At 42.6% G+C, this 23,309-nt stretch overlaps 1 protein-coding gene across 1 annotated transcript; it reads right to left on the bottom strand.

The window, feature by feature from the left end:
- Window positions 1-2,768: 2,768 nt before the first annotated feature.
- Window positions 2,769-4,778, bottom strand: LOC147892670 (putative receptor protein kinase ZmPK1). The gene has a single exon (XM_087386763.1). It carries the CDS (start codon window positions 4,221-4,223, stop codon window positions 2,769-2,771), a length of 1,455 nt encoding a protein of 484 aa, XP_087242889.1. The 5' UTR covers window positions 4,224-4,778.
- Between the last annotated feature and the right edge of the window lie 18,531 nt (window positions 4,779-23,309).

Raw genomic sequence — 23,309 nt, 5'->3', positions numbered from 1 at the left:
AATGTGTGTCATTTGGAAATATTTGGATGTAATTCGTTCAAATAAGTGTTAGATGAGCCTCTATCATCCCCAACCAAGTCTCGGGCATCTTGTGGATTCAAGTTCAAATCTCCCAAGTCATAGTTGCAATTCTTTCATGAATATGTGAAAGGTCCTTGAATGAGCTTGAAGTATCCTCATTCTCAAAAGAACATGTAGGAGAACTATTAGAAGTACTAGCTTCCATGTCCTTTCTTTCCCTTTCTTTAATGGAGTGCTTCACTTCCACATCTTCGAATACATGGCATTTTCAAAGTGCAACTTGAATCACATATCATCCTTACCATTGATGCAATTAGGTTGAAAAGCAACCTAATGGTACAGAGAACAATCCACAATAAGCTCATAGCTCACATGGTCACAATGCTTACCTAGAATAAATGCATCCATATAATAGAAAGTGTCTATCACAATGCATGGGTAGAATGAATACGTCTGTAAGATCATCCCAAAATTTTGTTGAGTAAATTGCAAAAACACCATTCAAATCTTTCCTCACTGTAGCAATAATGAGACCCTTGACACACAAGCTTGAACCATTTGACATCAGATGTTAATACTTTGAATTCTCTAAATTTCACTTGGAGAATGTCTTGTATGATCCCTCATAGTTTGCCTATAATTTGGTAAGCTCCCATCATGCCTTTGGTAAAAATAACCTTGCCATTTGTTATTATTAGTTGCAAGCTTCTCTTCATGCCCATCTTTTTCAAGTCTTCATGGGTTTCAATGTGTCTCTATCACCAATGGTATGCCTCCATAGATTTTTAACCACATTCTTGAATATGCATGCATTAGATCCAAAAGATACATGACTTTTAAAAGGATTTCAATGAGCAAGAATATGGAGAGTAGTCTCATCGACCATCCATAACTTGCATAGAAATTTAGAATCAATAAATTGGTTGCAAGATGAGATCGTCTTGTCCCTTCAAAGAGAATTTTGGTCACCCCTTCTCATAATCTCTCCTTCTTTGGACTCATGGAAACCTCTCATGGAGATGTTCTTCATGTATGTCTATAGAATGCCATGGGTCAAGTAAGTGTGAATTAAATCTTGCATGACTGCATTAATTGTGGCATCTTCTTTCAATGGATGCTCCTATTCATTACCTTCATGCAAGGGGGATTACCTCTTTTGTTGGCACGCTTCTCCCTTAGAATAATACAGGTATGATTCACTACTAGCTAGGATTTAGGGGGATGATATTGCATAGCATGCTCGTGCATAGGGCCTCGAACTATTTCCTCTCCCTATGCCGATAGATGAAAGGTGAAAAAACAAATAAATTGATGCAACCAAATTTATTGAAGAGCAAGGGGCATGGAAAAAATTTACATGTCTCCTCATTCAAAGCAATAGGAAGTGACCTCTCAAGGTGCAAGCCAAAAAGGGGAGTGGCAACCTGGCTTGGCATCTACAACTAATCTCAATGAAAGGTAAGATCTTCCTCGTCACCTCTTACGATTATACATATTTGAAAACTTTGGTATGGCATAGGTGAGTGATTCTAGAGGTCAATACCGACACCTTTTCTCACTAAAACTTATCACTTTATGGTGAAAATAGATGCCCTTGTGAGGTTTAAGTCATCTTGAATTTGTTTCTTAGGCACTAGATAAGATCCAAATTGAGAGTTTGATGGATAAAAGCAAACACCAGAATTGTTCATCCACATTGTCCCCAATAAATCAAATAGCATGTTGTTAATTTTTGATAGTGGCATTGGCATGACAAAATGGGTGTGTTTCTATTCGTTTGGTTTTTGCATGTTTCTATCCACCACCTCTTCACACGCTCGAATTTCTGACCACTAAAAGTTGTGCAGATTATATGAATAATCTTAGAACCATTGCAAAGCTCAGTACCAAGGAGTTCATGGCTTAGCACCAAAGAGTTCATGGCCAGTGCAGATGTGAGCATGATCAGCCAATTTGGTGTAGGTTTCGGCTCAACCTATTTGGTGGACAAGAGGTGGTTCTAACTAGTGAGCTAACGAAGAGCAATATCTCATTAAGGGTCTGAGCGATTAAAGAGAGGGGGAGTTCTCTAAGAGGCTGAGCGATGGAAGGGAGAGGGGGGAGGGAGAGTGGGAGAGAGCGATGGAAGGGGGACGGGGAAACAGAGCTAAGAGATGGTGGAGATGGCAAAGGGGAGTGGAAGGGTTAGGTTATGGAGAGGGGCTTCTAACTTAGGTTATTTAATCAAATTTTCATGGGAGAGGGAGAACCAACTATTTTAAGTTAATGTGGAGTGAATTAATATATTTAACAAAACTCTTTCACTTGGGTTGTTTGCATTGGCATTTTTGTACTTGAAAACACAAAAATGTTGGCTCATGCCATTGAGGTTTTTGTTACTGGACTTTTAAACTAAGAACTATGAAGTCTTAAAGTCAGGTTTTTGTTACTAGACTTTTAAACTAAGACCTATGCAGTCTTAAAGTGCATAAACTAAGAACTATGAAGTCTCAAAGTGCATACACCTTTAAAGGCAAAGCCAAAGAAATAAGGTTGGATTGCCGTGAACTTCAGAATATCTGGAAGACGTTGTCGAGAAGATCTGGCCAACCAGCACAAGATGGATGATATCACAAGTCTCTTATGATTGGCAAATCAACAAATGAAGGCAAACAACACCAATGTGGTGAAATACATAGGTATGCGGAATACAACTAATTTCAAAATACTGAAGGATTGGAGCCCTCAAAGAAGAACACACCGAGCTATTATGCAAGGTTGTAGAAAAGCAGCACACTGGCAATGGACGTCACTATGAAAGCCATGCCCGACAGTGAAAGGGAGCTTCCTGAGCTTGTTCGCACGTAGACTTTTGATTGGGCATCATCCAATCTCACGAATGTCAATGTGCTTCCATCAGAGGGCTCGTGAATTGGGTAGCACGATCTTGTATTGTCTGCAAACACAAAAGCTGCGCAGGAGCAGTTCTGCACACAGTAGCTCTCGCACTCGATGTAGGTGCTGTTGTAGCCCGTCCCTCCGTGCTGCAGAGGAAAGTAGGAGGTCTTTGGAAGCTCCACGAAGCGTAGCCGTTTTGGAGCTCGAGCAGAGGAACAGAAATTTTCTTGCAAACCTCTTGCTTTTCGTGATCGAGGAAGGTCGCAGCCCGTGCTGGTAGTCACCAACGGTGGGTGGCAAGTGCATAGCTGAGTAGAAGGATCGCAGGTACCGTATCGAGGGCACGCGTTGGGGAAATCACAGAGGTTCGTGATCCCTTGGGAGCTCAAGTGCCATCCATCCTTCATGGACCAGTAGTAGATATCCAGATTGCCTCCCCGTTTTGTGCCTGCCTCGGTACCTTCTGTTGTTGTCAGCTCCGCGCGCCACAGAGTAAACGAGTTGGCGAGAGTGGTGTTGACGGATTGATTGGCGACCAGAGGATTAGAATTGGAATCAAACAGCTGAAGATTGCCGCTGTCGAGGGCCGCATACGCAACAATGGCATCACGAGAAGTGGGACGAAGCTGCCAGTAGGGCTTGGGCTGATCTTCGGCGTAGTGATCGATGGCGTACAAGACAGCACGATCGGGCTCAATCGCGAGGGAGTAGTTGATGTTGGACAAGGGATCAGCCGCGTTGAGACTCATGCCTTGCTGCAATCGTTGTCCAGAGAGGAGCACGGAGCTGGGGTGGTCGAAGGATTGCCAAATGGGAACGTTCTGGTCAGTGAGAAGGACGAGGTTTCCGGAGTCGAGAAGTTGGGCGTACTCGACACCGCGACCAGAGGTATCGGTGCTCCAGGAGGTGAGGGAGGAGCCATCGAAGGAGGTGGTGTTGACGATGAGGTTACCATCGAGCTGAAAGAAGAGGGTATGACGTTGAGAGAGGGAGCAATTGGGGAAGGAAACAGACCAGACGACGGTTTGAAAGACACCGGTGTCGTTGTGGAGAATGACGAGGCGGCAGCTAGAGAGGGAGAGGAGGAAGGAGGAGTTGGGGGAGGAGAGGAGGAGGGGGCCAACGTCTGAGAAGATGTCATCGGAGGAACGGGAGGAGGAGAAGCCAGTGACGAGGGTGGTGGAGATGGAGGGAGGGGAATCCGATGAAGAAGATGGTTGGGAGGAGGTACCACAGGAGGAGGCAGGAGGGAGGGAATGAAGCAGGAGGAGTAAGAAGCAGGAAAGAATGGCAAGGAGATGAGCTGAAGCTGGATCAGCTGCCATGTCGAACTCAGAATGATCAAGCTATGGCTGCAAGCTCACCAGCAGCAAGATGATGCTTCTCAAGCTCCTCTGTGTTTGTTCTCATATGATGCTACTCAAGCTCATCAGCAAGATCATGCTACGCAAGCAAGATAATTCTACTCAAGCAAAGATGATGCTACTCAAGCTCCTCTTTGTAATTTGCTCTCAAACGATATGCTACTCAAGATCACCAGCACGATATGGATGCTCCTTAAGCGCCTCTCTGTTTGTGCTCAAATGATGCTCCTCTCTCTTATGTTCTCAAATGGTTGTACTCAAGATCATCAGTAAGATGATGCTACTCAAGCTCCTCTCTATTTGCCCTTCAATGATTCTACCCAAGCTCATCAGCAAGATGATGCTACTCAAGTTCCTGTCTTCTTGTCAAATTCTTGCTGCAATCTCATCCGCAATGCCTCTCAGCTCCTCTTGATACAACACACACCAAGGACTTGCAGCTCATAATCAAGCTGTGTGTGTGTGTGTGTGTGTATATGTGAAAGAGATTTTCTGTCCCTCCTAGAGTACCTCCACAATCACAGCAATTGCTCTCTGTCTGCCTCTGCTGCTCCCTCTCATTACCAGATATATTCCTCTCACGCCCAAAAAGTTGTCCCTTCCTTGCCCTGATCATCGACTTTCTCAATTCCATAAAATTCCATAAAGCAAAAGCATCCTGGCATGAGTGCACATTGAGCAAGTCCATAACAGTAATCCTCCCTCGTGTCCTCCTTTCCCTTGCACCAAGATTCTAGCGTGCTTCTTTCCTCTTTGCTTGAAAGTGCAGCAGGATCACCGAAATCGATTCTCGTCTTGCGTTTTAGGTAAGTGTACCCCGTCTTGCAAGATTGGTACTTTAGAGCATGTATAAGCAAAGGGATATGCGCTTTGCTCTTTAGATTCGTACTGGCTAAGGAATCCGTGCCTCTCTCTCTCTCTCTCTCTCTCTCTCTCTCTCTCTTTTGAATGCTTTCGCGCTCTCTCTCTCTTTCACTCTCTCCTTTGAATGCGTGATCCCCCCCCCCCCAAACACCTCTCTTTCACTACAAAGGCTTGGGTGATGCGCTCAGCACAAAAGTTCACTTTCAAAGGTGAGACAATGGAGCAGGTACGATCTTGTGTACCTCGGGGTGACCTTTTTTGGTCCACAATTTTCGCTGAGAGCCGCGATTGATGCCAGATTGCATAGAGGCTATGCAGCTTTGGGGGCACTAGAGAGACAATGTGCATATGTACAGTTCCAAGAGCCACGCACAAAATTATGGTTGTTTGAGACATTGGTGGTGCCCACACTATTTTATGGTGCAGCTATATGGGGCCCCATTGTAGGGGGTGCAACTGAGTGGAGGAGATTGGAGAGGCCATTAGTGACATTGTTTGCCTGCATGATCCGAAGCAAGTCATCTGTACCACATCCGATAATACGAGCTAAATTAGTAGTTGCTCCACTAGTGACTGAGGCTCTGTTCCAGGCAGTAACTTGCATACATAGATTGTGGGATCTACCTAGCTCCAGATATGCACGATTGGCTATGATATCATCCAGGCAGCTAGCAGAGGAGGGTCGAACATGGTGCTGGTATGCTCAGCTACAGAGATGGTTTGTAGAGCATGAGTTGACAATGGATGCACTCCCACCCTTTCAATACAGTTTGGATTAGACTTGTCTCGCCATGACCGAAACAAGATCATTAGAGCTGATATTGTCAAGTTGGAGACTGAGAGAACCTGGACTAAACCACATGAGCCCCTAGGGTAGAAGATGGCACATTACCAGAGCCATTTTCTTCACGAGCTACATAGTATTATTGGCCAGATTCAAACCTCATCACATCAGTTGAGGATAGAGACAACGAGATACACCCACACAGCCCCTCAGGATCAGATATGTCAGTTATGCCAGCAGGAGGAGGAGACAGAGGAGCATTACGTATGTAGATGCATAGTATATTATGAAATCCGAGGAAGATACCACTGTCTATTCAGAGAGGGATTTGGCCCACTCCGTAAGGTGATGGATTACGAAGATAAAAAATGCTTGGGTTTGTTTTTATTAGAGCTCAAGCGACATAGAGAGACTTTGTTGGGAGACAGACAGCCGAGACCAGCCCCACCCAAAAAAAGTACACTCAGAGACTTCTTCACTACCAGCACCTCAACTAGTTTTATGCCCTCCCCACCATTAGAAACCCCTGGCGCCACCACCACCTTATCACACACAGGCAGATTGCCACACTCTGGTGGTGTGATCTTGGACCAAGCCATCACCATATCTAGGTCACAGAGGTCCAGGCCCCCAAGACCCCACACCTGGCACCCATATCTTCATCGGTGGATCCGTGCCATCATTGCCAAACACTGAAAACGTGTGGCACCGAGTTATGAGATCCTAGAGCTGCCCATGATTGGGATTTTGGACATGAGAAGAGTGCAACCTTTCTATTGATTAGCTTTCTGCCTATGCTGATCAATTGGTACTTTTTAGTAATACTTGCTTGGTATTTCATTAGTTTTGGGTCACTTGCAGTCCCTCTGACTGTAAGTACCTTTAGTAGCTCTCAGCTTTCAGCTTATTTATTTTGTTGTTCTCTTTGATGAGACAACACTAGCAGATGTCGGGTAGTTGCTAGGCTAGCCTTAGGCCCAGTTCAACTAGGCCGACAGGAGGCCTCAAGGTTTTGAAAAAGGACATGACCGCCCATGTGGTGGTTCACACCACCCGGCGGAAAAGACATAAAAGACAAATGGGCATCTAATTTCAATGATAGTTTATTGGCTTGGTGGATGAGGAGATGGGTGTAGACCCTGTTACCCAAGCTCAATACCCAATAAAATTCATTCGTGGTTCAACATTTTCAGAAATCCTTTGCTTGGGTAGCCTTCTTACACCGAACAACTTTTTTCCCTTTGAGCATTTGGGCCCGCGACTTTGATTGGTCAACGTGGGACAACGGAGGGACAACACCCCTTCAACATTCCTTTTGGAGGTCTTCCACTAGCCTAGTTTGAACCCTGCCTTAGCAACGATGCAATTTGGGCAAAGCAGAAATTAGGCATTTTTTGAATTTTTGGAAGTGCATTTTTCCTATTGGACAATATGTTGATATGTGGCTTCTCTTCTTCATTGGACTTGAATATAGACTTTAAAGTGGTTGACTTTCTCTCTTTCTCTCTCTCTCCCCACTTCTTTATCTCCTACACACCATCTCCAACCTTTTCTCCCTCCCCCCCCAAGCACCCCCGCCCCCCCTCTCTCTCTCTCTCCCCTTTATCTCCTGCACCATTTCTAGTGGACTCCTTTTTGTTTGATTTTTTTGATCTTGCACAGGCCTTATGAATGATTAAATATCAGTCACCTAATTTTGAATGCACCCAGTCCTCAAAAAAGCTAGTTTATGCACAATAACTTAGGAGAAGCGGGAAAAAGTATGTACTTACATGAGAAAGAAAACCACGTGTACCAATCGTCAACACAACAAGGATAAACGATAATGGGAGGCTAAGGCCCTAAGGCTCACATTTTCATTCCTTTTAAGCAAAAGATTGAGATCTTGGGTGACAAAGGTTGTTTGACTAAAGCCCCATACAGTGTGTGGTCTTGTTTGTGCAGGGACCATATAGTACATGGGGCGATGGATTGTCTTTCACCATGGAAAATTAACGAGTGGTTTTGCGATAGAGCTGAAGAGAGAACAGCTTGAGTATTTTAGCTATTGGTGCTTTGAGTTTGTCATTGCCTATAAGGCCTTACAAGTCACCAAATGGCATTGCCACTATGCTTTTTCTTTTTCTTTTTCCTTATTGTTAATAAAATCATTTTGTTGCAAAAAAAGAAAAAGAGAAATGACTATGGGAGGTTTTCTAAGTATCGGCTAGCCTAGGATCTGGCATGTATAACATTTGTGGTATAACATTTAGGATCTTTTGTAAATGGTCTCGAGTCCTTCTATTTGGGGGCTACATTGACCATACAATCAGGGATCTGAAGATATTTCAATTGTTTATGGTTTTTAAACTTGAGTCCTTTGGTTAATGGTCCTAAAAGAGAAAAAATATGCCATATGAGTCAATAAGAAACAACCAATAGTAACAACAATCTACTCTATAACAAAATGACATTCTTGGTTTAAAAAATGACCTGCTTTATAGCAAAACGACCTACCATCGAAAAGTCAACATGACCTAGCGAGAGATGACAAAAACGACACTCTAGAGAAAATGACCTATTATACAAACAAATTGACCTACAATAGGAGCTTCACAAAGCTAGGTTCATAGCTTGAAGAAGGAAATGCTTGATTGTAGCATGGCGATCAGCTCCTAGAACAAGTTTTGAGGGTAGCTTTGAACTATGGATAGTAGGAGAGAGAACAACAAAACTAGGAGAGGACAGGAAATACCACACTTAAGGATGTAAGTTAGCTTTCCATTTCTTGTGAGATTACAAGACTTTACATAGGCTAAGATATGAACACTCCTCCCAAAAAGCACATCCAATAATATATTGTCAACCCTAGTTAACACAGGGACTCAAGTCAAGTCACAAATCAAGTTAGGTCAGTCGCGGATCAAGACCATGCTCATGAGTAGGATTGGCTAACACTAATAGCTAGATGGTGTATCCCAAGCTACCAAGAAGGGCGAAAGGCCATGAACGTGGACCAGCCAGTCACAGTCAGCAGTTCAACAGATTCCAATGAATGATTAGGAAGGTGGCATAGCTCAACCACCTGAGTTCAAGTTTCGATTCCTAGTTTATGGATATTGCTAGCAGATTGTAATGGCCTCTTTTCTCTTGTTAGTTATAGTCTATTTCTATTATGCATAGGCTAGAAGAATTGAGTCAAGTTCACTTTCATAGAATCATGTGCCTCAAGGAGAGGCAAGCAAGTATGAGGGTCATTAGAGCGTTGGTCCAGTTCAGCCACGGCCGTTTATAATTCATAGATATTATCAATTAATATAATTGTGTGTTTGCATTGTTGAGTTGTTACTTCTTGTATGTCTAAGCACTACTTGTATTCTGATTGAGTGCTTAACCATTGGTCTTCATACGGTTTCACCCATGCAGTACACAAACTGTGATTGTTAGTGTTTCTATTAATATCTATTTATGTATCCTGAGCAACATAGGAAAGCTTGGCAGAGCAATCTCAGGATTGCATCTTCCTATTCAGTTGACCACGCACATTGAGTTGGGCATAGGGTTATCAATCAAACCGAGGGGTGAGAAAAGGACCATCAACATTTGGCAATCCTATTGGGGATTGACGTTCTGAAAGTTGACCCAAGCAGAGCCACAACAATTGATTGGATTAAAGGATTATTTCAAAAGACATCTCTGAGTATGGATTTCATAATCTTGTAGAGCTATTTGATGACAAGTGTCTGGACTGAGGATTGTTCCCAAGAAATTCTTTGTATCATTAAAGTGCTACAAAATGTCTAAATTGCATTCAACAAGGAGACAAAGATACATGGCTAGGAGAGAAGAGCACCTACGTTGAAGCAGAAGAAGTTCACAAAATTTGGATGACCAAGATGCTACAATGAATTCTGAGCCAGTAATGGATAAATGCTAGATCTAAGAGAAGGTAGCAAAGAGCCACCCTACATGGAGAGCTCAAGGTAGAAGAAAATTTTGAGTTATATCTAAGACTACCTGAGGCCTTTGACAAAGAAGTGACTTTCAAGTTTTGGTGGGAGGACTTTGTGCAGTCTCATCAACAGAGAGTTTAGCTTCTAAAGAGTCCAACGAGTCTATTCATGGACCAAGCCAGGAGGGTGGATCCCCAAATAGAAGACAAGAATCTAGTGTAGAGGTAGCACATGTCTCAAACTGAGAATAACAAAGAAGATCTACCTGAGAGTCAAAGGTGGAGTAAGAATGGGACCACGGCCTTGGCCTATGTTCTGACCAAGAATCAACTCATGATCTTAGTTGCAAGATGCACATGATGTTGCACAAAAAATCCACAGCATATTACCCACAAGCCAATGGATTGGCCAAAAGCTCCAACAAGCTCATGAAAAAGGTTTACATAAGAACAATTACTAACCACCCAAAGAATTGGGATCAACATTTAGACTCAATGCTTTGGGCACTAAGGATAGCATGCAAGGTGGCCACAGGATTGACATCTTTCAGGCTAGTGTATGGTTGTGAAGCAGTAGTACCCATGGAGTTTGTTGCAAGAAGTCTCAGAGTAGCAATTGACAACAAACTTTCCTCAGAAGACTCCATGAACGCTAGGTTGGAGCAACTTTTACAATTGGATGAAGATAGATTGGCCGCTCGCATACAACTGACATTATTCAGAAAAGGAGGGCAGTATGGATCAATAGAAATATTAAATTCAAGCTTTTTAAAAAAGGAGACTTGGTGTTGATGTTCAACACTAAACTGGGCAAAATTCCAGGTAAATTCAAATTAAGATATGATGGTCCATTCAAGGTGATTGATACATATGAGCAGGGGACATTTCTCTTGGTAGACCTGCATGGCAACTCCTTTGAGAAACTAGTCAATGGTTTTAAACTTAAGCCTTACATTGGGGGTCCTGATCCCACACAGGCAAAGATCAACACAATCTCACTGCAAAGCCCTTCTAAGGTACATAGTTATACAGTGTCTATTTCAACCTATCAGCTCACTAATGGGGTATCATGCAACATTTCAAAGCACCCTTCAAAGACAAATTCAAAAGAGTTTAGTGGCTGCTCTGCAAAACATCATAGCAATCAATCACATGAACAGTGGCTACAATTACATTTCGCCCCGATTTTGCCAACAATGCAACGACGATGTTGACTTTCAAAACGACTCAGATATACTCAACTTACCCTACAATAAACAATGGTGATTTTGTAGGTGAGAAAAGAGAACAACAAGATGATGCCGCAATGAGCTCCACTCTAACAATAGTCCAACGTGTTTCCGAACAAAGTTTGAAAAAACCTACTGAGAACTCTGCCACGGTTTCGATGGGGACCAAACTAAGAAAATCCGACTATGATCTATCGCACACGTGCTGCATGTGTCTTTTTTGACTTTTTGGATTTTGATCGAGGTCCAATGCCTTGTTTGCGTATTCAGATGCGCCTACTCTAGTCCAACTTTCGTCCAACCACTATCCGACCATTGAGTTCGACTCCGCTTCTCCACATGAATCGCAACAAAGTCCAACTATGCTCCCCTTATCTGACCCCATTCTACCCTTAGTCCGTCGACTCACAAAGGACACTAGATTAGCCGTACTGACCCATCAATGCCCATATGTAAACAAAATCTACGGTGCAAATTCGACAAGGCTGCTCACACAAACGATACCCTCACCATGAGGAAAAGCATCATCATTGACACATGCCATACCGACTGCATGATGAATACTTATATAAGCAAGGAGGGATGGGAGCTGGCTAATACACACACCCAATCACCGCTTCAAATGGCCAGTCCAGCACATGTGAGACTACCAATGAATCTCCACATAGACCTAGTGAACTACAGCTTCTCCACACAAAATTCCTTTCAAATGGCTCCAAAGTGTAATTTGAGGCTCACAACTCCATTGCCTTCCAAAACACAAGGGGCATCGCTAGAGCCCCTTCACAGAGCTGTTTTTCTAGATGACGACATGGGTCACAGCAAGAAGTCCCTGACTCTGGCAAGAAAGAGCCCCCGAACAAGCCTAGATGGGGAGAAGGAGATTGTCATCGCAGAGAGTGAAGAGACAGAGTCAGATGATGAACCCCCCCAACCACTGCTCAAGAAACAGATTATGACGGCCATCTTCTCCAACTTCAAAGTCTCTTTGGACCTCAGCAAAAACCAAAAACGGTTGAAGATTGGCTTGCTTTAGTACGCAAGTCTTCCGTCAAGTAGCCAATCCACATGAATATCCTTTGGAAGTGCTCTTAGATGCTAACAGTATGGCACACGAGATCCATGGTGTGTACGAAAGAGGGCCCTTTCTCCTTGTCTTCTTGCCTTTGCATCCTTGTATCTTGTCACCCATCTTTTCATCACATCACTATTAAGCGCATGAAATAGAGGTTGATATTATTAAGCAACTCCGTGTCTATTACTTAGCTCCGTCCTTTCCCTTGAGGCACATTAGAGGTCGTCCTTAGGTCTTCATCATCTCTCCATGGTCGTGGGAGAGAGCTGTCCACATCAACAAGAAACTCAGAAATATATACAAGTGACTCTTATACCAACCAACCCTTGGCCATGCTACCTTCGAGCCTTGAATTTTGCCTCACAAAACCCTTCAAGGTCTTCATGAAGTGCTCAAGGAAGAAAAACCATAGTGCATGTACAGTGCCGCATATAGCAAAGTTGATGCTCATGAAGAGAAGGAGGTGGTGATGACTAGCTCATTATGAAATGAAAGGATCCAAACTGCTCGCAAATTCTCCATGGGAATTCTCCACACAAACACATGTGGATGCTATAATGAAGGGTGCAATCTTGGAATGTGCATTATAGTCAAATCTTTCTTTTCTATGTCTCCCATGAGATGTGTGTGTAATAGGTGAGCCCAACATATTCGTGTGCCCTTCTCGACTACACGGAGTACTGCATAGGAGTCCTGGCTCATTGTGTTTGGCTTTACCAAAAGCTGCATTCTTTGTAGATACCACACCAGTTGTTGGCGGTGGCCTGTATCTTGCACATTACTAACAAAGAAATAATTTTTCTGCATTTCAGGCGGTCTAAAGTCCTTGTGCATTTCACTATCTACATACTTCTTGTATGCAACTTCCTCCCTAATCAAAGGCAATTGAAAAACCACCAAGATAATCTCGAGTGTCACCATGAGATTGTTGCTCAACATACCTCCCAATTTTTGGAAAGCTTCATATTGTGCGAGAGGATCTTGTGGAGCCTTCCAGGATGCTAATGTGCAATCCATTTTTACAAAAAAAATTCCTCCTTTCTTCTTGCTAGCCTCATAAACTTGGTACTTGTTGCTTTCCTCTTTGCTTCTCTGCTTGATGGCAAACCTCTTTGCTCAAATTTTAACACTATAACTTTGGAGACCTTCTTACTGATTTGCAAAGGAGTATAAGAAGTAATTCATATACTCCCCCTTAGCTGTGTTACCATTAATATGATAGACATGCAAGAAACTCTATAGATGGATGTAAGGATCTTCATCATCTACACCCTTAAAATCCTAGAACTTCACTATGATAGGCTATGTAGCCTTCTTATGAGGGACATTGGCTAGGGTATCTTGTTAAACAAGTTAGTATCCATTGGGTCAAGTGGTTTGGTCTTGGGTGCCCCATTCGAGCCTTTGGTCTTGGGTGCCCCATTCGAGCCTTGGGACCAACTACTAAAGTACATCTAGTATGTGCAACGGTTTTAGGTATTGGTAAGCCTCGTACGACTTGGGATCTAGTAGGTTTGAGACTTTTTGGTCATGGCTATGGTGTTCCACCAGTTAGAGCGAACCGAATAGCATGTGATCTGATTGGTGCACCCCATCCATAACTTGCCTCATATTCTGCCTCCATTGCACGGGTGGGTCTTGTTTATCTTAATTTTGGATCCGAGGCTATAGTCTGGGATATTGACTTGATTCATGCCTTTCAAGTCAAAGTCTATGCTCATGGCATGGCTCATGGATATATACATACATACATACATACGTAGGTATGCATATAGATAGATAGATACATACATGCACAGGTGTGTGCACACTTACACACACACACACACACATGCACGCATGCACACACATACTCGCATGCATGCAATGTTGAGATATCGAGCTCCACTCGTGATATGCCAGGGTGACCGTTGTGCATTTATGTCACCGACTTGTTAGCTGCAAATGTGGTTGGTACACCACCCATAAATAATAGCTGGATGACAGCTATCTTTATGTACTCTAGTTAGTGGCTCAGTTAGTATGCCACCTAGGTTAGCTTAGTTTGGTTTGAGACCCACATATAGGGTTCATCTATTCCTTTTGCACTTAGAGAGACTTCTTTGGGCTTTCATAACTAAGAAGAAAACTTCAGCCTCCACATTTGTGTGTATTCCCCCATTGTGTATGTGAGAAAGCTACAGGTGAGACTCCTTACTTCTCTCCCAATCTCTTCACATGGTTTTAGAGCTCGGTTCATGGTAAGGAGCTCAAGAAAGCAAACCAAGTTCACGGTGTCTTGGTAACAGGATCAGTGTTGCTTTCCTTTTTCGAGTTTGGGAGCAAATCTCTACAGGTAGCACAGTTGAAAAGTGCAAGAGAGCACTGTCTCAGATTGGGATGCCCTTCGCAGTATGGTGAGAAGGTAGTATATGCTCAGATTGGGATGCCCTTCGCAGTATGGTGAGAAGGTAGTGCAAGAGAGCACTGTCTCAGATTGGGATGCCCTTTGCAGTATGGTGAGAAGGTAGTATATGCTGCGGGCAAGGGCAAAGCCCTTGGTGTCATTATTTTTTTGATTTGAGGCCATTTTGGGGCCCATTTTGGTGGTGGAAGTTTTCTGTAGGCACTTAGAAAGGTGCCCTGTTTTTGCTATGTGACCACTGTTCTGTAGGTCAGTGAAAAGTTGCTGCAGCAATTGCATTATATGCCTATGCGCAGAGATATTGGGAGTGACAAAATCATTCTTATTACCTATTGATGTGAAATCATCACTAGGAAGTGACTGTGTGGTCAAATACCACTTTCGTCGGTTTTGCAGATTTGCCCTTGTAAGGCAGAAGTTGTGTTTTTTGCAGTGACAGAATATTTTTGCAGTGTTTTGTAATGGCTTCTGATGCTCTTTCACAGATAGTCACTAAAAAGCTTGACAAGAACAACTTCCCAGCATGGAAGTTTAGAATGACAAATTTCCTTAAGGGAAAAGGCTATTGGGAGTTCATTACTGGAGCTGAGAACAAGCACTAGTTATTCCTGATGTTCCCAACCAACAGGAGTTACAGGCATTTAAAGGCTGGCATGAGAGAGCTAGGAAAGTTATGTACTGGATGTCTATCAGTATTTCAAATTCTATGATTGTGCATATTCAGGATGCAAGCACGCCGAAGGAGGTGTGGGATACTTTGACAAAAATATATAGCACAAATGCGCAAGCAAGGAAAATGTAGCTCAAGCAGGAGTTGCATAATGTGCAGAGAGAAAATATGAGCATCAATGACTACCACATGAAGGTGAAGAAGATTGGAGATGCACTTGCTTCCATTGGGTCACCAGTGGAAGATGATGATTTAGTTTCTGTGACCTTGAATGGTCTAGGAAAGGATTATGCACAGTTCTGGACATCCATTGCCGTCTGTGAGAATTTTCTTGATTTTGGGGAGTTGATTGCTCTTCTAATTTTTGAAGAGCAGAGAAATGGTAGTGCATCTTCTTCAGGAGGAACTTCAAAAGAAACTATCTTTCACTCAAATGCTGGAAGAGGTAGAGGCAGAAGTAGAGCAGGCCGGGAGGCCGTGGTAGAAATCAGAATATGCAGCAAATTCAAGAAAACCAGTCCTATGGAGGAGGACATGGTAACTTTAGAGGCAGGGGGAGCCAAAGAGGTCGTGGTGGATGGCAGAGAGGCCAAAATGCAAACAACAATGTTGAATGCTACTACTGTGGTAAAATAGGTCAAATGGTTAAAGACTGCTATAAAAAGCAGAATGACATCATGACTAGATAATTGCAGCAAGGCAATTATGCATCCTCTAGTAGACAGGGTGATGACAAAAATGAGCATTTGTTTATGGTGCAGCACATGACCAATTCTATGACAAGTGCAAAAGAAGGCAATGATGTGTGGTATGTTGACTCAAGTGCGTCAAACCACATGACAGGTCATGCAGAATGGATGCAATATGCAAGGAAAATGGAAAGACCAAGATTTGTGGAGACTGGTGATGATACTGCACATCCTATTGTCCTATCTATGCAGGATGGGAAAAAGAAATACCTGTCTGATGTATTTCATGTCTCGAATATCACCAAGAACCTGGTTTTTGTTGGTCAAGTGGTTGAGCAGGGCTTGCAGGTCAGATTTAATCCTCATGGATGCTTTGTTGAGGATATGAAAAATAAAGGTTGCTTGATAGCAAAAGGGAAGAAGAAGGGCAAGATGTTTACGTTGGATGTAGACATGCCTGAATTCAGTGCAGCAATGTTTGCACATGGGACTAGTGTAGTTGCAGATATTGATATCTAGCATAAACACATTGGTCATGTTAATGTACAGTGACTTAAATTAATGCAGGCCCAAAATATTGTTGCAGGATTGCCTCAGTTCAAGGTTTCATAAATGCATAAGGTATGTGAAGCTTGTCAATTTGGAAAATAGGCAAGGAAACCATTTCCTAGACATGTTCCAGAGAGTAAGAGACCATTGGAATTAATCCACTCTGATGTGTGGACTACTAAAGCTGCATCTATTGGAGGCTGTCATTATTTTGTCACTTTTATTGATGACTACAACAGAAAAGTTTGGGTGTATTTTTTAAAAAAGAAGAGTGAAGTGTTTGGCCATTTCAAAGCTTTTAAAGCTATGGTTGAGAAAGAAACAGGCCTACAAATAAAATGCCTAAGGTCAGATGGAGGGGGAGAGGACCTCTCAAATGAGTTTGCAAGGTTCGTGCAAGAGCATGGCATAAAGCAGCAAATTCAAGAAAACCAGTCCTATGGAGGAGGACATGGTAACTTTAGAGGCAGGGGGAGCCAAAGAGGTCGTGGTGGATGGCAGAGAGGCCAAAATGCAAACAACAATGTTGAATGCTACTACTGTGGTAAAATAGGTCAAATGGTTAAAGACTGCTATAAAAAGCAGAATGACATCATGACTAGAAAATTGCAGCAAGGCAATTATGCATCCTCTAGTAGACAGGGTGATGACAAAAATGAGCATTTGTTTATGGTGCAGCACATGACCAATTCTATGACAAGTGCAAAAGAAGGCAATGATGTGTGGTATGTTGACTCAAGTGCGTCAAACCACATGACAGGTCATGCAGAATGGATGCAATATGCAAGGAAAATGGAAAGACCAAGATTTGTGGAGACTGGTGATGATACTGCACATCCTATTGTCCTATCTATGCAGGATGGGAAAAAGAAATACCTGTCTGATGTATTTCATGTCCCGAATATCACCAAGAACCTGGTTTTTGTTGGTCAAGTGGTTGAGCAGGGCTTGCAAGTCAGATTTAATCCTCATGGATGCTTTGTTGAGGATATGAAAAATAAAGGTCGCTTGATAGCAAAAGGGAAGAAGAAGGGCAAGATGTTTACGTTGGATGTAGACATGCCTGAATTCAGTGCAGCAATGTTTGCACATGGGACCAGTGTAGTTGCAGATATTGATATCTAGCATAAACACATTGGTCATGTTAATGTACAGTGACTTAAATTAATGCAGGCCCAAAATATTGTTGCAGGATTGCCTCAGTTCAAGGTTTCATAAATGCATAAGGTATGTGAAGCTTGTCAATTTGGAAAATAGGCAAGGAAACCATTTCCTAGACATGTTCCAGAGAGTAAGAGACCATTGGAATTAATCCACTCTGATGTGTGGACTACTAAAGCTGCATCTATTGGAGGCTGTCATTATTTTGTCACTTTTATTGATGACTACAACAGAAAAGTTTGGGTGTATTTTTTGAAAAAGAAGAGTGAAGTGTTTGGCCATTTCAAAGCTTTTAAAGCTATGGTTGAGAAAGAAACAGGCCTACAAATAAAATGCCTAAGGTCAGATGGAGGGGGAGAGGACCTCTCAAATGAGTTTGCAAGGTTCGTGCAAGAGCATGGCATAAAGCAGCAAATTCAAGAAAACCAGTCCTATGGAGGAGGACATGGTAACTTTAGAGGCAGGGGGAGCCAAAGAGGTCGTGGTGGATGGCAGAGAGTCCAAAATGCAAACAACAATGTTGAATGCTACTACTGTGGTAAAATAGGTCAAAAGGTTAAAGACTGCTATAAAAAGCAGAATGACATCATGACTAGAAAATTGCAGCAAGGCAATTATGCATCCTCTAGTAGACAGGGTGATGACAAAAATGAGCATTTGTTTATGGTGCAGCACATGACCAATTCTATGACAAGTGCAAAAGAAGGCAATGATGTGTGGTATGTTGACTCAAGTGCGTCAAACCACATGACAGGTCATGCAGAATGGATGCAATATGCAAGGAAAATGGAAAGACCAAGATTTGTGGAGACTGGTGATGATACTGCACATCCTATTGTCCTATCTATGCAAGATGGGAAAAAGAAATACCTGTCTGATGTATTTCATGTCCCGAATATCACCAAGAACCTGGTTTTTGTTGGTCAAATGGTTGAGCAGGGCTTGCAGGTCAGATTTAATCCTCATGGATGCTTTGTTGAGGATATGAAAAATAAAGGTCGCTTGATAGCAAAAGGGAAGAAGAAGGGCAAGATGTTTACGTTGGATGTAGACATGCCTGAATTCAGTGTAGCAATGTTTGCACATGGGACCAGTGTAGTTGCAGATATTGATATCTAGCATAAACACATTGGTCATGTTAATGTACAGTGACTTAAATTAATGCAGGCCCAAAATATTGTTGCAGGATTGCCTCAGTTCAAGGTTTCATAAATGCATAAGGTATGTGAAGCTTGTCAATTTGGAAAATAGGCAAGGAAACCATTTCCTAGACATGTTCCAGAGAGTAAGAGACCATTGGAATTAATCCACTCTGATGTGTGGTTTATAAGGTGAAGCATAATGCAGATGGTTCTATGAACAAATGCAAGGCAAGATTAGTTGTCAAGGGTATGCACAGACATATGGCATTGATTATGAAGAAACATTAAGTCTGGTTGCAAGGATGGCAACCGTAAGAGTAGTCATTGCTATAATTGCATCAAAGGGATGGTCTTTACATCAGATGGATGTAAAGAATGCCTTCTTGCATGGTGATTTGCAAGAAGAGGTCTATATGGAGTAGCCACCAGGTTATGTGCATGTTGTTCATCCTGAGTTTGTTTGCAGATTAAAGAAAGCCTTGTATGGCTTGAAGCAAGCACCCAGAGCATGGTCTGACAAGATAGCACAATATCTTGTCACTATTGGCTTTCAGATTTCCAAGGCAGATTTCTCACTTTATGTGAGAAAAACAGAGAAAGGCATTATGTTGCTTGCCATTTATGCTGATGATTTGATCATCACAGGTGATAGTGATGAAGATATCTTTCATGTGAAAATGCTATTGAAGCAGAAGTTTGAGATGAAGGATTTGGGAGAGTTGCATTTCTTCTTGGGCATTGAGGTGATTAGATCCACAAGTGGGATATGGCTCTTGCAGAGGTAGTATGGATTGGACATGCTGTCCAAATATGGGATGACAGGCTGTAAGCCTATTTCAATTCCTTTGGAGCAGAATGTGAAGTTGAGCGCAGATGCAAGTGAGCTTCTGGAAGACCCTACTATGTACAGACGCATAGTAGGAAGTTTGATTTATATGACTATTACTAGGCTAGATTTGAGCTATGCTGTTGGGTTGGTAAGTCAATTTATGCAGGCTCCAAGGAAATCACATTTGGATGCGGCTAGATGCATGATGAGGAATGTGAAGTCCACATTGCAGTATGGACTATTTTATGAGACTAGGGTTCAGATACAGTTGCATGGATACAGTGCTGATGCTGATTGGGCCAGTGGTATTTGTGATAGACGATCTACCAGTGGATATGTGTTCTCTTTTGGGAGTGGTACAGTCACTTGGAGCAGCAAGAAACAGCCTTTAGTTGCCTTGTCAAGCAGAGAGGCTGAGTATAGGTGTGCAACAATGACTGCACGTGAGGTAGCTTGGTTGTGTAAGCTACTTTATGATATGCATTATTCTACAGATGGGCCAGTTGTCATTTATTGTGACAACATGAGCAATATACACTTAGCATAGTTGGTTTTATTACTCTAGTTTATGTCAGCACAGAGGATCAGGTAGCTGACATATTCACGAAGGCATTGGGCGCAAAGAAGCTATGCAAGTTTAGAGACCTGCTTGGTGTGCAGGAATTGGGATTGAGCTTGAGGGGGAGTGTTGAGATATCGAGCTCCACTCGTGATATGCCAGGGTGACCGTTGTGCATTTATGTCACCAACTTGTTAGCTGTAGATGCGGTTGGTACACCGCCCATGAATAATAGTTGGATGACATCTATCTTTATGTACTCTAGTTAGTGGCTTAGTTAGTATGCCACCTACGTTAGCTGAGTTTGGTTTGAGACCCACATATAGGGTTCACCTATTCCTTTTGTACTTAGAGAGAGTTCTTTTGGCTTTCACAACTAAGAAGAGGAAAACTATTTTTAGCCTCCACCTTTGTGTGTATTCCCCCATTGTGTATGTGAGAAAGCTGCAAGTGAGACTGATTACTTGTCTCCCACTCTCTTCACACTGCCATGGTGCAAATTTGGGTATTCTTGACTTGCTAAAATGCCCAAATTTGCACCGTGGCAGGTTTTGGCTTTCTTGGGTCCTTGCGACATCCCAGACGCTTCAAGTCCAAAATGCCCAAATTCGCACCATGGCAGGTTTTGGGCTTTCTAGTGTCCCAGCGATGTCTCGAACACTTTTTCCTTCTACACGACAGTGAAATTCCTTCAGGATTTGATAGAAATGAACTTTTGATACCCAAAATTGGTGAAAATAATACTAAATTGGCTAGAAATGGCGGGTCAGCTAGATGATGCTAGTTTTCAGACGACGCTTGGCTTTTAGAGTTAGAAATTTCAAAAGGGCTCTATGGTTTTGGCAAGGGGTGCCAAGTGTGGGACATTGTATCCCTTACATGTATCAGGGGTGTCTGATCATGTTGTTGCAATAATTGAGCAGCCAAGTACTTCTTTGTGGCATTGCCAGTTGGGGCACATGAGCCAGAATGGAATGAAACTCTTATGCCGTTTGGGTTATGTACCGCATTTGAGTTTTTCTAATTTTGAATTTTGTGAGCACTGCAGTCATTTTGAGTCGACCAAGTGGAACAAGATCCTTGGTATATCGACAACGATGCATCATCTCATATGACAAATCATCAAGAATGGTTCATAGAGATGAAACCATTAGGACAAAAAAATCAGCATCAGCATCATTCTATGGATTGGAGTTGTCTAACTTAGCAGATGCCTCCAGATTCAGGTTCCTAGTCAACATGGTGCAAGAAATGTACTCAAAAGTGTCGTGAAGATCTCTGTATGAGTCAACTGCAAATACACTGAAGATGCCAAGTGAAATCTATGAACCATCGGTGAAGATAGAACTGCAGTATATAATTTTTGATCTATATTACAAGGCAGAATAGCCAAGAGGCTTTACAAGGCTGAAATGATGTGCATGATGCCATGAGATAGCCGAATAGGCTTTACAATGGTGGCATGTGTGTGTGAAATCAAATGCTACCTGCCCACTGAATTAATCTGCAATGCCTCTGAACTGTGAAGTCTGCTCACTGAACTAATGAACGTAAGGTTTCAGGTAATGTAATGATGTGAAACCGTATGTGAGCATATGGACTGACTCCGAGTAAGCACTAGTCGAGAATTTTGGGCATGGCTTAGATTGGCAACTTGGGGAAATTCAAAGCATCCCCTCTAAGTCTACTCTGATCTAGATCTAAACCAACCGTCGATCGATGAAAGAATAGCAAATAATTCCTTTTCTTTTGTTCTTTTTAAGTGCTGGGTCAGATGCATCGATGTAGAGGCAAATGTGCATGAAGGAAATGGTTTTGCCAGCGAGGCTCAAATGTAAGTGTAACTTGCACCAAAATGTGCATATGATGTGACAAGCGCGTAGAGCACAAAAAAATGAGCGACTTTCTTTTTTGGAATGCACCCTCAAAGGGTGCAATGATGATGTGTCACTGTGAGTCACATGCAGTGATGATGTGGGGCACTGTGCTTAGCAAGAGGTGTGCCTGTGAAGCTCTGTGCTGAGGTGGCAGCTATGTGCACATGCAATGTGTGCACAGTGTGCCTAACAAGGGACTATGCCTGTAGAGGGTCAGTGCTGATTGGATAGCTGAGGTGGCACTGGTTGAGGTGGCACTAATGACATGGCAATTGATGATGTGGCAGATAATGTGGCAATGATGACATCACCAACTGCCACGTCATTAGTGCCACCTCAGCCAGTGCCACCTCAGCTATCCAGTTAGCACTGACCCTCTGCAGGCATAGTCCCAAGTTGTCAAGCACACTGTGCACACATTTGCCACCTCAGCACAGAGCTTCATAGGCACACCTGATACTGATATCTGGCATAAATGCATTGGTCATGTTAATGTACAGCAACTTAAATTAATGCAGGCCCAAAATATTGTTGCAGGATTGCCTACGTTCAAGGTTACAGAAATGCATAAGGTATGTGAAGCCTGTCAATTTGGAAAACAGGCAAGGAAACCATTTCCTAGACATGTTCAAGAGAGTAAGAGGCCATTGGAATTAATCCACTCTAATGTGTGGACTACTAAAGCTGCATCTATTGGAGGCTGTCATTATTTTGTCACTTTTATTGATGACTACAGTAGAAAAGTTTGGGTGTATTTTATGAAAAAGAAAAGTGAAGTGTTTGGGAATTTCAAAGCTTTTAAGGCTATGGTTGAGAAAGAAACATGCCTGCAAATAAAATGCCTAAGGTTAGATGGAGGGGGAGAGTACCTCTCAAATGAGTTTGCAAGGTTCCTGCAGGAGCATGGCATAAAGCAGCAATATTTATGCAGTCATACCCCACAACAAAATGGACTTGCAGAAAGGAAAAACAGGCATATTGGACAGGTATCTCGTGCCATGCTCAATGAAAAAAACCTGCCATATTATTATTGGATTGAAGCAGTTGCTACAGCAATCTACATAATGAATAGGACTGAAGCAGTTGCTATAGCAATCTACATAATGAATAGGACTGCCACTGCAGCAATACATGGCATGATGCCAGAGGAGAGGTATAATGGTAGGAAACCAGATATTTCTCAGTTGAAAGTTTTTGGTTGCATTGCCTATGTTCATGTGCCAGATGAGTTAAGATCCAAGTTGGATCCAAAAGCTGAGAAGTGCATCTTTATTGGTTATTCTC

Source organism: Dipteris shenzhenensis, chromosome 16 (assembly GCF_047967505.1).
Source record: "Dipteris shenzhenensis isolate YYH24624 ecotype China chromosome 16, Dip_SZ_1.0, whole genome shotgun sequence".
Lineage (NCBI taxonomy): Eukaryota > Viridiplantae > Streptophyta > Polypodiopsida > Gleicheniales > Dipteridaceae > Dipteris > Dipteris shenzhenensis.
This window is presented reverse-complemented; position numbering and strand designations above follow the sequence as displayed.